Here is a 15,119-nt window from a genome sequence, read left to right on the forward strand (position 1 = left end):
CCCTGAACTAGTCTGTATGGGGACGAGCAATGGCATAACGATCGCTCCTCCCCATACTGCAGAGGGGATCGCTACATGTAATAGCAGCTGTCTCCTATACTAGCGAGCAGGCGATTGCTCGGAAGGAAAGCTTTCGTTCCGAAAATAGTCAGCCGCATCACTTAATATAACACTGCCCTAAGGCAAGTGGTGACCATCTTATTTGCCTTCCCTCTGGCTGTTGCTGCAGACCTTCATGGAGGGCAGATTTCCTTGGCTGCATGTTGCCTACTTCTTTCAAGAAAATAGGCAGCAAAAGTTATTGCACCCTAGCCCATTTGTGGCAAGGGCTTTAGAAAAAATTTCCATACAAGTCCTTGTTGAATACATGGGGCGCCCTATAATTCATGATGCAGCTTATGTTAGAAATAGGGTTGCACTACGTATTGAATAATCGATACTTTTGTACCATTATTTGATACCGGGATTTGCCTTTTACCGATAATAGCCTGCGCTATGGCACAACCTAGTATCACACAATATGGCACGCGCTGTTCCCTCACCAGTGCAGTGGAGAAGTAAGAACTCCCTCCCGCCCCACTGTGCCGCTGCTGACACCAATCAGACGAGAGAGGGGAAGAGGAGGGGCTGTGGCCACTGCACCAATGAACAGGGAGCTGCGACCAGCAGCAGTTAACCCCTCAGGTGCGGCACCCGAGGGGTTAACTGCGGCGGATCGCAGCTCCCTTTCATAGAGGTCGGGTGCCGGCTATGCGATTCTGCCGCTGGCACCCGCCTCCTGTATTTGTATTAAACGTTAGTTATCTTCATTGGTGGCTCAGTGCACCGCCCCCCCCAGTATTAAATCATTGGTGGCAGTTCCGATCGGAGGCCCAGCAGTGTAATCGCAGGGCTCCGATCGGTTACCATGGCAGCCAGGACACTGCTGAAGCCCTGACTGCCATGGTATTGGTTCCCAATTTTACAAATAAAATTTATAAACAATTAGGGCCGCAGTAAACGATTAACTGAGAAATAGAGTATTCTACCAATTATTTTTACGATTAATCGAGTACTCTAAGAAAAAATTAATAGACCGTTTTCCTTTATAAAAACTCAGACCTCCTGCCATCAGTCCCCAACACTCTTCGTTCCCCCCTGTGCGATCAGCCCAAGTGCATCAGTTCCCCCTGGTGCCATCAGCTCCACTATCCCCCAACTGCCATGAGCTTCCCCCCAGTGACATCAGCGCCATTCCCCCAGCTCTCCCACACCCCAGTGCCTTCAGCTCTCTTCAGTTGTTACTCTATAGGGATGATATAATGTCTTCAACAGATTACAGGAGATATATGTAACTTTATAGGGGTGATATGTCTCCTGCAGGTTACAGGAGGTATGTATTACTACATAATGGAAAACGGGACAAATCTGTTATGCAGCCCATAGACTTCTATTATGATGGAATGAATAACGGAATGCCTCTAAAAGGCATTCCGTTATGCATTCAGTCATAGAATTAAGTTATGGTTCTAGGTACCGGAATGCATAACGCAATTCTGCTTTTACCACTAAACGAAGCGCAAACTAATTTCATAACATGAAATTCACTCATCTCTAGTGACAACCCTAGTTAGAAAAAGGTAGAGTTAGACCAAAGCCACAAATTCAATTATAAAAAGTAAAAAAAGAAGAAAAAAAAAAAAGTTTTCACTGACCTTTTCTTGGCAAATCCACTTGATTTCTATATTGAACCCTACATCTTCAGGCACCGACTCTAGTACCTAGAAAGCAAATGTAGTTTAACAAACTAAAGCACACAAGGAAGAAAATAAACTAATAAGCATACATTTCTACACTGCACACAGAATACACACATTTATTTCATCTTTCTTTAGAAGATGTTAAAATGTTGGCAAATATAGCATCGACGGCTGACAATGACATGTCTCATCCGTTTGGTGCTAATGGGCATGCGACACAATCTCATTGACTTCCATCAGAAAACAAGATGACAGACTCAGATATTCATAGATCTCTACGTCAAAAGTCAAAGGGGAACGGAGGCTGAAAGACTAGCTCTAACTATTCTGAAGAGCTGACCATAAATAGAACAGATTGTAGGAGAAATAATCTTTTAATCTTTACCGTGTGAAGGGAAGGAAAGGGCTGATCATCAGACACAGGGCATTCGTCATCAGTGGAGTCTGCAGATATTAAAAAAACATGAAAAGGGTTATTTATAATCCACCAAAGGTGCGGAAACTACAGAGCACAGAAAGGAGAGTGACTAAATAAATACAAAGGAAGAGGAAATATGGAGGTTACATGCCATATCCTCACACTAGTCAGATGAAGAAAACTAACCCCCCTGAGTATATTTACACATTTTGTACAGAACGTGTGTATATGTAAAATGGTGCTTGAACATAGATTTTTAAAGGCACTACAAAGATCTGTCTAATTTCATACCCAGACTAGCACCTAGGGACAATGGCTGCTAGGAGGCAGAGAACAGAAGGTCTTTACATTATTAAAGAAAGGGCTCTACTGTACGATTAAGAAATGTGTCTCCAAAAATGCTTAATGCCAGTTAAAAAACAAACACACATCCTTTTTTGTAATCTGTTTTTATTTTCCGATTTGTCATATTTAGCATTCGGAATGATATTTTATTCCATAAGGCGGTGAAAATTGTGTCTTCCTTATGATGGTTGTTTTATCTCTCTCCAGACCAGTAATGCAGATAAATAGTGTGAATTAGATATCAATTGTACTTTGCTACTATGTCACCATTAGTACAATACCTTTGAAGGGAACCAGTCACTCTGACATGGCATCTAAACCGAAGAAAGCATGGTAACCAATTGGTATATAGTTTGTGGTAAAATATTCAGTATAAATTTAATTTTATTTATTCTAATTCCTGCAAATTTGGACTGTGAAGTCAATGAGGCAGCCCTATCGGTGGCAGACAGTCTTTCCCTATGACTCTGCAGAGAGAGACAGGTGTCACCGATGGGAACGCCTCCTTGACTTCAAAGCCCAAAATTATCAGGAATTTAAATTAATTAAATTCGATTTATGGTGACTATTTTATCACAAACTATACATCAGTCTGCTCAGCTCCTCCTGTTCTACAACATGGTGCCTGCAGACTGCACTGCATTACATGGTGACAGGTTCACTTTAAAGATCATAAAGCATTCCGTCAAGTACATACTGCACACAATCATAAGGGGCAAACTCTCCACAACCATGAAATTCTGCACTGTGTGAAGTATGGCACACGTACACATGGACAATTCAGAAAAATAGATTTCACACTTCCACATACCATGATGTTTTTCTGACTTTAGGGCAGTCACATGAGCCAGCTGGAAACAAACAAAAATAACTGAAATAATTTGTTACATTTTACAAAACATAAGCAGATTTTACATGGTAGCAGAGGAAACGTGTGGTTATGTGCATCTCCAGCTGTGGCAGTGTGAAAATATGTAGGAATATTTTAAAATATAGTGAAATGGAGCAGTAAAAATAATGTCACCAAAAACTCTTTCTGATTATACATTCCCATTAAAAGATTGGTGAACATACAACTTTTTGGGAATGTACAGTCAGACTGCATGGATAAAAAAAAAAAAAAAGTATTTTTTTACAATTAAATGTAGGGCCCATTCACACTGCAGATTTTGAAGCTGTTACTGCAGTGGTTGTTCATTTCAGATGCCACAGACCCACTCACGGGCTAAGCCGCTAGCAGACAGCCCCCGCGGCTCCAAGCAGGGATTGTCCACACACCGCCCCAAAAAGAGACACATCACTTCTTGGCATGGCCCCACAGTTTAGCTGCAGCGCTGCCTTCCACTAAAAACTATGGGAGGAAGACGACACATGGCCGCCAATGGAATTTTGTCTCTGTTAAAATACCGGGGGCAAAATCTGTGAACAACCCCTTAGTGTTATTTTTGGAAGCAGCAAAACACCACTGAGAGAAACATAAGCTGACTGTATATAGTTACTTGAAATGTTACAAAGTAAAAAATTACCTTTAATAGCTGAAGCTGATCATACGAAAGCTCCTTCACAGGAATCTCAAATAGCTCTACAGACACAGCATTAGCTTTCTGTATATAAAAAAATATATATATATATATATGTATTTTAAGCAAAGCGGTTTAGTGATAAATGCCTGGCTACACTCTTGACCAAGCACTACTCAATTAGTGAGTAGCTTCTGAGCATCTCCCACTTTCGTCGATAATATAACATCTCTGTACAAGACTACGCTCAGAAGTTTTAATCCACACATTCTGCAGCAAATACTGTATGTGATGCTTCCTCTACAGAATCCACATATGTTCCAGTTTGATTGAGCTGTGTATTTACTACCGACTTCATCATTTCCTCACAAGAATGAGCGTGCTGTTGAGTAAAAAATCTGCAGCATGATCTGTGGAATGTTTCTGCTTCATATGCATGAGGTTTTAAAAACCCCATCCACTAGTATTGTACTGATAATTGCTATTTTTTCACATCTGGACTATAGAAACATTAAAACATAGAAAATACACACACACACACACACACTAAAAGAAATTAGCAATCCCCCGGCTATGTCCTGCACCAGACACAAATGTAAGATCAGATGGAAATCTCTGCAAGATTTGTGCAGGATTGTTTTCCACAGGGACATCCAGAAAGTTCCACAGACTGAAACAGCTGGACAATCTCCTCTTTACTTTTATCATTCATCACTAGGTTTAGTGTTCCTATAAAAAGTACAGTCGTCGTTTTGTGCATTTCCTGGCCAGTACTGCAACTTGTGCATATGAATTGTTTTCTACTCAACACCAGGCAGTGACAATGCTACCAACATATAGTAAACATAAAGAAAGCAAATAAATGTACCTTTTTCATAGATATACAGCATGTAAGATCATGGTAGATAACTGGAACAAGATCCCTGGAAAGATGAACATCAAACTCGACAAAAGCAGCACCCTAGAGACGGAGAGAAAACAAGTTTATGGGTTTTAATTTTTAATTTTTTTTTCAAAAACGCAGCAGTCGTTCATGGAATTTTTTTCCTAAAAAAATAAAAATAAACAAACAATAAAAAAACAAAAAATGTAACAAAATGAAAAAAAAAAAAAAAAAAAAAAAAAAGAAGAAGCCAATTGTGTGTGCGTGCACGTGTAGGAGACCTAATAGGAATGAACAGAGTAGGGCATTGGCCACTATCAGTTTACATTTTATCCTGATTTCTCTTACGCCGTGCCGTAGAACCAGTACCATCTCTCCCAGCTGGCTCTGTCTGGGGATTGACTGACCATCTTTTCCTCAACAAGCTCAGAGGACAGAGTGTAGTGCTCAGAGACAGGACTGCAGTGGGTATAGCCCAGATAGGAGGAGCCAACACTTTTTACTTCTAGTGTCAGCCTCCTAGTGGCAGTTGGGCATATACCCATGGTGCTGTGTCCCCCAATGCATTCAAGAGAAATAATGTTTTATGATGTTCTACCCCCTTGTAAAGGGAACTGGTCACCAGTTATTTTTCTCCTGTTCTAACTAAGGGCAACATGTTCTATCTTTTTGGCTACGGAATGGACATACAGATGCAGACACAGCACATGTTGTGCTGTCCGCAATTTTTGCAGACCCATCGAAATGACACCTCATCTCTGTGTAGGCTTTGCTACTGGTTTTGGCTTACAATAACTGATGGAAATAATTTAAGTGTTAACTCGGCCTTAGCAAAACTAAGCCTTCCAGCTAAAATCTTGTATTGGACAGTTCCAGAGCTGGAACTCTTAAATACACAGCAGAAGAGTCCTGATATTCATGAGCTCCCGACACTAGAGATGAGCGAACTTCTGTTTTAAGTTCGGCGTCTAAAGTTCGGCCTCCGGTTAGCGGAGGATCCAGATATGGATTCCGAATTCCGTTGTGGTCCGTGGTAGCGGAATCAATAATGGTCCTTATTGATTCCGCTACCACGGACCACAACGGAATTCGGAATCCATATCGGGATCCTCCGCTAACCGGAAGCCGAACTTTAGACGCCGAACTTAAAACAGAAGTTCGCTCATCTCTACCCGACACTCCTCGCCACCGATTTATATACATTTTTCCTACTGCAGTCAGCAGCCAGGACGTCATGGACATTAGGACTCAAAATGCTCCGGCGCTGGAGCTGCTCAATACAAGATTTTGGCAACACAGCTTAGTCAGTTAAAGAAAGTGACCCAGCGTTTTGCTAAGGGGATTTGTCGCTACTCCATGTTGATCTTGGTTGGGCCAGCAAAACACTTATGGCAGCTTCCCTTTAAGATGACGATAATAAGTAGTGGCATACCTAGGGGGATTAGAGCAAGCCTACGTCTAATGGACCCCTGCGCTATCTTAGGCCGCCTGGCTATAAAAAACAACATGTACGAGTACAGAAATATGATAATAATGGAAAATCCTGTCTGCATAGTGAAAGGTCTTCTATTTAAATATGCTAAACCCTCTTAATGTTTATTAAGAATTCAAGCTTAACAGTTTTTCCTCTAATAAGCATTAAAGGGGTTGTCCGAGTGATTTTTTTGTTCTTTCTATGTTCCTAACTGGGCAAATGTAACAGCTTTCCAATTCACTCACTTTATCTCCAGTGGCTGGTTTCTCAGATTTGACTGAGGGTCACATGACCTGTGATGTCAGCTGCTCTCCCTGCTCTGATAATGTTTGTTGTCACTGTGCTGGCCACGCCCCCCTTCACTGCCTCTCTCCTAGGATTCTTAACCCCTTCAGCTGCACAGACTGGCTAGCTACAGCAGTGACAATTCTGGGCACAGGAGCTGACAGACTAGAGAGAGCATTGCACAAGAAGGTAGGGGGAAGATCCTGTGTGTATTTGCAGTGTCATTATACAGCTGGGACTTGTAGTTCTACACTTACAAGTTGCTGTTGATTCTCCCAGCACTCAGGGCAGCTCTTGTATCCACTTCCTTAGCAGTGTCATTATACAGCTGGGACTTGTAGTCCTACACATACAACATGCTGCAGAGTCTCCCAGCAGGCAGACATGTCACTCAGGGCAGCTCTTGTATTCACTCCCTTAGCAGAGCAGGGGGAGGGGCAAAGATTGTTTTTATTGCATGTAAACAAAGGGCCAGAAGAGAACCAGGGAAATGAGGAAATAGATATTTTTTTTTGAATAAAACTTGCTTAGCTCAGTTATATATTGCTGCCCATCAGATTTTCAGTGCTATATATTTTTTTTTCATAACTCGGACAACCCCTTTGATGGATATAATCTTCTTTTGTAATATGGGGTTTCATGCTGAAACAGACTTCTGCTGTTTTATCCTACTTGCTGAACTCAGACTTGTGTATTAGGGAATGATAGAGGCAGCAACTCCCAAATATAAATCAATCTCTACCCATAAAGCAAGAGGCACATAGTATTAGGGTCCATTCACACGTCTTCAATTGCGGACCCATTCATTTCTATGGGGTCGCACAATGTGCTGCCCGGATCCGGAAAGGCGGACCCGCACTTCCGGGTCCGCATTTCAGTTTCCAAAAAAAATAGAACATGTCCTATTCTTGTCTGCAATTGCGGACAAGATTAGGCAGTCTATTATAGTGCCGGTGATGTGCGGTCCGCAAAATGCACACGGATGTGTGAGTGGACCCTCATAGCCACATTTTGAAGCAAACTTCTAATGATTGATTAAAAAAAAAGAATAATGTTATAGATAGAGATATATATATATATATATATATCTGAGGGGGTGTTACAGGGTATATTACAAACTATCGACATTCGTAGGAGCTTACTGCAGAACTCTATTACAGAAATGAATAAAAGCTGTAGAAAATCGGTATGCAGTAAGCCTCCCCATATACATAAGACTATTGTTACATTCTGAAAATAGTAAAATCTTACATGGCTGGCAGCACTTTTTAACGAGGCCACAGTGTTTTCTTGGATTTTGGCCATCCTAGCAAACAAAAACAAGTTGATGCACACAATAAGTTCACAAATATACCAATACACATTAGCTAGTTCCTACACAGGACACCGTTACATGCACACTGCAACACAGAAACAGAAAAGAACACATTAAACACCTTTCCCCTGTTTCATCAAACTTACTTGGCAGTCGTGGTAGAGTTGCCAGCACCTCTATGTCCAACATCAAGTGGTGTCCGTGGCTTCCAGTACTTGCTAAAAGACCTGGTCATGTCACATGAATAGCCGTGTATTGGCTTTATGACAAGACAGTCAACTACAATAAAACAAAATGTAAATCTCAATCAACTAATCCAGATATGTAATTCAGCTTAAAAACAAACAAACTATTTGATGTAGTTCCAATGGCATCATTCTGCTTACACGCTGCTATTAAGCAACTGAAAAAGACAGGACTGATTTCCTGCATTCAAGAATTCTCCCCACATATATTAACAGCAGGCACCGGAAGTGGATTACCGTATTTTTTGCATTATAAGGCTACTTTCACACTGGCGTTTCTGGGTCCGCTTGTGAGATCCGTTTCAGGCACAAGCGGCCCAAAACGGATCAGTTCAGCCCCAATGCATTCTGAATGGATAAGGATCCGTTCAGAATGCATCAGTTTGGCTGCGTTTGGTCTCTGTTGCGTTTTTTTAGACGGTCACTAAAACGCAGCTTACAGCGTTTTGGTGATAGTCTGACTACACGGAGCCAAACGGATCCGTCCTGACTTACAATGCAAGTCAATAGGGACAGATCTGTTTTTCACTGACACAATATGGTGCAATTGATAACGGATCCGCCCCCCATTGACTTTCAATGTAAGTCAAGACTGATCCGTTTTGACTTAAGACTTTTTTTTTAATGAATAATGCAAATGGATCCATCTGTGCAGATACAATACGGATCCGCACCAAACGCGAGTGTGAAAGTAGCCTAAGACGCACCAAGGTTTTTGAGGAGGAAAATAAGAATATATGTATAGCAGGCTGGATTTCAAGCCTGCATTTGTGGGAGGGGCATAGGGTATTTAGCCGGCCGCACGGCCTCCCCCAGGTGTCGGCATCGCGCGGTGCCCCACCCGACCCTCCCTCTTTTCCAGTCTCACCTCAGCTCAGACTCCCTGGGTTAGCCCCCTTTTTTGGCTACCCGCGTTACATGGCTAAAGGCACACCACTAGCCAAGTTAGGTCTTACCGTGTCCAGTTTCTCCACCCTCTTTTCAACACTCCCCCCGGAGCCTTGACCACAAAATATATATTTTTTTTTAACCAAAAGGCGTGCTTTTGAACTAATGGTGGTCTCCGAATGACACTATTATGGGAGATCTGTGGATGACACACTGTTATGGGGGGAGGGGGGGGGGGGGAGAATCTGTGGATGACGCACTGTTATATGGGGGGGGGTCATCCACAGATACACCGGGCCCCGCACAGCAATCTTCATATGTAAAGTGTAGTCATGTAATCCTAATTAAAGTAGCGCAATCCTCTACAGTAGTACTTACTATCAAACTACTGTAGCAGGCCGGCCGGCAGCGTAATGTCACTCACTCCATCATGTGCCTGCTCCTCCCACTTTATTAATGAAGCAGGAGGAGCAGGCGCGTGACAGAGTGAGAGACATTACGCTGCCGGCCGGCCTGCCTGCTACAGTAGTTTGATAGTAAAGTCCTACTGCAGAGGATTGCGCTACTTTAATTAGGATTACATGACTACACTTTACATATGAAGATTGCTGTGCAGGGCCTGGTGTAATGGAGTACAGTGACTGTTCCGGGCCCCGCCGCAAGTTGCCGGCCTCCTCCCCGCTGATACATCGCAGGCCGCGCTGTGCAGCATAGCGGACGGCGATATATATATCAATGTCAGCAAAGTTAAAATGTCAGCATTCGCATTATAAGACACACTGCCATTCCCCCCCACACACTTTTGGGGGGGAAAAGTGAGTCTTATAAAGTGAAAAATACGGTAAGTGCCCTAAGAGAAGCCCTAATTACACAAGCTACATTGACATTTAGGCCTCTTTCACACAATCCATTTTCCGTTCGGATGCATATAGAGAACGCACAGCATCCGGACTGAATCCTGACCCATTCATTTCAATGGCTCTGTGTACATTAACATCGTTTTCCATGCATCAGCTCTACATTAAAGATAAATCTCAGCGTTCTATATTGTGTGTTTTCACATAGCCCTAGCTCCACAGAAGTGAATGGAGCTTGCATGAAAAACTGAGGGAATCCGGATGCAAAAAGTTTTTTTTTTACTGATTGTTGCTGGGAAATGTAGATTGCTATTCTTCATGCGATTTGGATACAATCCTGATGGAAAAAACGCACAAACTGAACGCAGTTGCAAGATAAAATTATTGAACTTGAGTGCAAAACAATCAGTTTTTCTCTGAAAAGATCCTGATGCAATCTGTATTGTTCATGTGAAAGAGGGCTAAATGACGAAGACTGGAGGGAAAGTAAATTAACTCCTGCTGGATTTCATTTCAGGAAACTTGTCATTGCCATTCACTTTTCTTCTGCCACAATGTAGCATCGCCATACTGTGCTCTTCAGCCACATGACGTGTTAGTCAAATTTTACTTGGCCCCAGCCCATCCCAATTTGTCTCCGTCCGCTTTCTTCCCTGTAATCATTTTTATAAATCACACACATTAAAAAACACTCTACGTTCGGTACACTAGGGTGCAGTATGCAAACTGATATTTCTTGATTGACTGATTTCTTTGACATCATGTGTGTCCTATTTCTTCCTATAGGAATCTTGGCAAATCAAACAAGTTACACCCGAGTTTACAGCTCAGCCTTTTTTAATGTATGGATTTAGATGACTAACTATTCCTGTACTGTTGAACTAGTTGGCACATTATTCAACAAGCTGTTCCTCCTTTCAGAATAGTAATTATGTCAGACCGTAAAACTGAGTGGGCTCGGTGTTTCATTTGCTCATCATAGTGTAGGCTGGTGGTGTGAAGTTTCAGCTTTTTTCCCACGGAAAAGATGGCCATGAACCAAAAAATTTTTTCAAATCGGAATATTTTAAAAATCATATCATACCTCTAACTTTCCCCAGAGTCTGCCTGGCATTCCTACTCATGATAGGGAGTGTGATAACGCCATTACTTTTCCCTGTCTCCATAAGGGTGGATGACAAGAGACAGGCTGTGCCCACATGTCCAGGGAGTGTATCACCTTGCACCACAGTCTCGCTCAGATCTTCCTGCAGATACACAAGTGAACAAACGTACATATTATATACACATACATATAGCAAACAAGATCAATACTGTCAAATCTCAAAGACCTATACAGGTAAGGCCGGGTTCACATCATGCACGCAGGACTTTTTCCATCTAAAATAACAAATCTCAGATGGAAATGGGTGAAATGGATGCCAAATGTGCGTAACAGATACTCAGGATGTTTTTTTCTCCCTCAGGATACATTTTTTCTCTTTTTTTTTCTGTTCTTCTGACGGATAAGAAGACTAGAAAAATAGAGTGATGTGAACATGGCCTAACTTGTCCATCTACATAAACACTCACTTCAAAAAAGTCAAAAAGCAGTTCCAAGTTATCAGGCTCCATTGTATGTACACTGAATTCCGTCCATCGGTCAGGCTGGAGTGCATAACCACATTCGGGCTGTGAGTACCGAGACACAAATTCAGTATTGCTTATTAAGGAGATTTCAAATGAGTTAGCCATTGTTGGGAGTATAATTGGAGAGGGTTTATCTGGCTCTTCATCTTCGTCCTCTTCTTCAGGGCCTCCAAATGTTAGCTTCACCCTGTCCGCACAAGATAGAAGAATATTAGTTGTAAAGCCTATAACATCTTTGAACTGTGACTTTCTACTCTTTGGACAAACCTACTAAATCATATACTTACTTTACCTTAAAAAAAACAAACACATGCAACAAACTAAGCTTTACTTTCTACATAATAATTCCATGCGCTGTTCAGTGACAACGGCCCCTTTAAAGAAAAACAGAAAGGGGCATCACCGGTGGATCTGTGTAGGTTCTATGTTTAAAGGGAACCTGTCACCATGAAAATGCAGTGCAATCTGCAGGCAGCATGTTATAGAGCAGGAGGAGCTGAGCAGATGGATTGGATTCAGTATAACATGTAATTTATTCATTTCAATTCCTGCTTATTTGAAGTCAAGGAGGAGGTCCCATCAGTGACTGACGGCCTTCCCTCTAGACCAGTAATGGCGAACCTTTTAGAGACCGGGTACCCAAACTGCAACCCAAAACCTACTTATTTATCACAAAGTGCCAACACAGCAATTTAACCTGAATATTAATATAGTATATCTTCCATATACTTTATTATTTAGCTATAATAGCCTGCCTACATTCAGTGCTCTGCCTGTGCAGTTCATAGTGCGCCCTGCGCTGATGAATGACACGAAAAGTCCAAAGGCATATTGGTACACCATAGACTTTTTCCAGGGTGTGGGTGCCCACAGAGAGGGCTCTGAGTGCCGCCTCTGGCACTCGTGCCATAGGATCGCCACCACTGCTCTAGACTGTGTATACAGAGACAGGACCTGCTCCTTAACGTCAAAGCCCAGAAAGGGCAGGAATATAAATTAATAAATTACAAGTTAAATTTTACCATTAAACTATATATCAATCTGCTCAGCTCCTCCTGATCTATAACAGGTTATCTGCAGCTAAGATACCATGTTCGACATGACAGGTTCCCTTTAAACTTTACGCGTTCTGTGGAGTTAAAGTGGATCCGTAGCTTCCTTCTGTGCTGCCTTCAATATCCAAGTTCTAGTAGAAGCTCATTAGAGTCACGATGATTACTGAGTTCCATCATGTGTTTTTCAACTGCTACCTGTACATGATGGTGTTTTTTAAAGCATACAAGCCAGCATGTCATCTGTCTATAAAGAGAACATCTCGGAAACTAACTCAAACTGTACCAAAACTTTCATTATTTGACCTTCTAGAGAGTGTTGTTTCAATGCTATATCCACCAGCTAAAATCATTTTAATTGTTCTAAATGCATCTAAAAATCAAGCAATTTTGCAAATTGTCTTAGTTAAAAAAAATCCCATGGTAATAAAAACGGACCACTATCTGCACCCTGTACAGTCTGAACCTGTAGTCATAACAGATATTCTCCGTATGTTAGTAAGAAGTAGGGGACAGATGGCAGGGAGTGTGACAGCAGGATTAGCGTTTCTGCACACGTACTAGTACTACCACTCCATACATTCTCTATGGGCCTGCCGGAGACAGCAGAGTGCAGGATTCATCTACTTGCTGCAGTCCCACAGAGCTGAATGGAGCACCATTGACTCATTTGTTTCAGGGGTATATGGTGCCCATTCTCATGTTCAGCAGGGATCCCAGTGGTCAGACTCCACCAATCTAAAAAGGTATCCTTATGGATAGGGGATAACTACTTCTTAACAGAATACCCCTTTAAGATTACTTGCAGAGTTGCTGATTTTCTCATTTTAGACACAATGAAACAATAAAAATAATTGTTACCAATGTGGTTTATGCTCTTTAAACATTAAGGTATGTTTACATGACGGATTTTGAAAATCTGCCTACAAAATCAGTTTTTTTTTGGCTGCTTCCCATTCATTCCAATGAGAGATTTGGTGTGGATTCCGCCCTAAGATAGCGCACACTGCTCCTTTTTTCCACATGGGAAAAAAAAATGCAAGTGCTGCCTCCCTTTGAAATGAATGGGAGGCGGTTATGCCGCTTCTTGGAGCCGATTTTGGAGGGGGAAATGCTCCAAAAGCAGCAACAAAAAAACTGTGTGAACTAGCCCTAAACTGAAAATCCATGCAATAATTGCTTGGGTAGAGGTCGACTAACCCACAAAATCTTTCTTAGTCCTCTTTCACACGAGTGTGTCCAGTCCGGGAAAAATGCTCCATGGGACAGCTGCATTTCCCAGATGGAACACAAAGCATGACTGAGTCTACTGTACTGTACACACGGCAGAGTACAGTGCTACAGGCCGTCAGGAACTCACAGCATCACACGTCATTATGATACTGAGAGTTCAGGTCAGAGGAGCATTTTTTTGGCCCAGGAAATGGTCCCATCACATGAAGCGTAATTCCTGGGGTAAACACACTTGTGTGAAAGAGACCTTAACAGGGAGCCACAATAGATCTGTAGGGCTTTGTTGCAGCCTGCACACAGCAATGCTGTAATCTTCCCTGCCCTGTGTATAAATGGATTCAGAGGAGGAAGAGAACATATTGATGTGATGCTGAATGATAAGAATGGCATTTAGAGGAAGTCATGCAAGTAAGATTTTGTGAGTGAGGCCCAAGCAAAAAGAGCATTTTCAGTGCTGAAATTCAATTTACTTTGTACATTAGTCATAATTTATGAAATGCACAAAAAAAAAAAAAAAAAAAAAAATCACTTGTCTTTGGAATTTAGAACCTTAATGCCTCTCATAAAAACTCAAAATGTTTGCATCCAGGTACATATGCCTGTATACTGAGGTAATTAATGCTGTTTGTACAGTTAGCGGAGCGCTGCTTAACCCTTCTTCCAACTGAGCCGCCAAAGGTTTTATCTTCCGACAGCTGCTAAAGTCTGTGTGGCCAGTATTTGGAGTCCTACTTAGGGTCCATTCACACGTCCGTAGTGTATTGCGGATCAGCAATACACCCGGCAAGCACCCCCATAGAACTGCCTATTCTTATCTGCAATTGCAGACAAGAAGATCGGAGCCCCGCTCCGGAAATGCGGATGCGAACAGCACACTGTGTGCTGTCCGCATCTCTTCCGGACCCATAGAGAATGAATGGGTGCGGATTTGTTCCACAACGGATCCGGACCCATTCTATGGACCCTTATATAGCGGGATAAGTACTCACCATGGCCGTACCCACTATGCAGACCAGCTGATGAATGAAAGGTAACCTTCACAGCAGTGACTTGCAGTAAGATGAGAATAAGGGGGAGTGTGTCAGTTTATAGACAGTCTCCCCATTATGGAAAAGCATGAGCAAAGCGAAAAATCTACTGTAGTTGACACGAACTCGAAAACTGGCAAAAATCTACTGAACAGTTAGAACGAGTGAACCGTAAATCTGCCCCCTCATATTCTGACACATGAAAAGA

General features: G+C 42.1%; 1 protein-coding gene across 3 annotated transcripts in view; it reads right to left on the reverse strand.

The window, feature by feature from the left end:
- GPCPD1 (glycerophosphocholine phosphodiesterase 1) overlaps positions 1-15,119 on the reverse strand; it is a 77,982-nt gene that overhangs the window by 15,321 nt on the left and 47,542 nt on the right. For all 3 annotated transcript variants that reach the window (XM_040429766.1, XM_040429767.1, XM_040429768.1), the window contains 9 exons: positions 11,542-11,785; positions 11,054-11,216; positions 8,126-8,258; positions 7,916-7,970; positions 4,891-4,983; positions 4,029-4,106; positions 3,314-3,353; positions 2,125-2,183; positions 1,695-1,760 (listed from right to left, as the gene is read on the reverse strand). In XM_040429766.1, coding sequence (XP_040285700.1) covers positions 1,695-1,760; positions 2,125-2,183; positions 3,314-3,353; positions 4,029-4,106; positions 4,891-4,983; positions 7,916-7,970; positions 8,126-8,258; positions 11,054-11,216; positions 11,542-11,785 — 931 coding nt within the window. The remainder of the gene's footprint in view (positions 1-1,694; positions 1,761-2,124; positions 2,184-3,313; positions 3,354-4,028; positions 4,107-4,890; positions 4,984-7,915; positions 7,971-8,125; positions 8,259-11,053; positions 11,217-11,541; positions 11,786-15,119) is intronic.

The sequence above is a fragment of the Bufo bufo genome, chromosome 4, assembly GCF_905171765.1.
Source record: "Bufo bufo chromosome 4, aBufBuf1.1, whole genome shotgun sequence".
NCBI classification, from domain to species: Eukaryota; Metazoa; Chordata; class Amphibia; order Anura; family Bufonidae; genus Bufo; species Bufo bufo.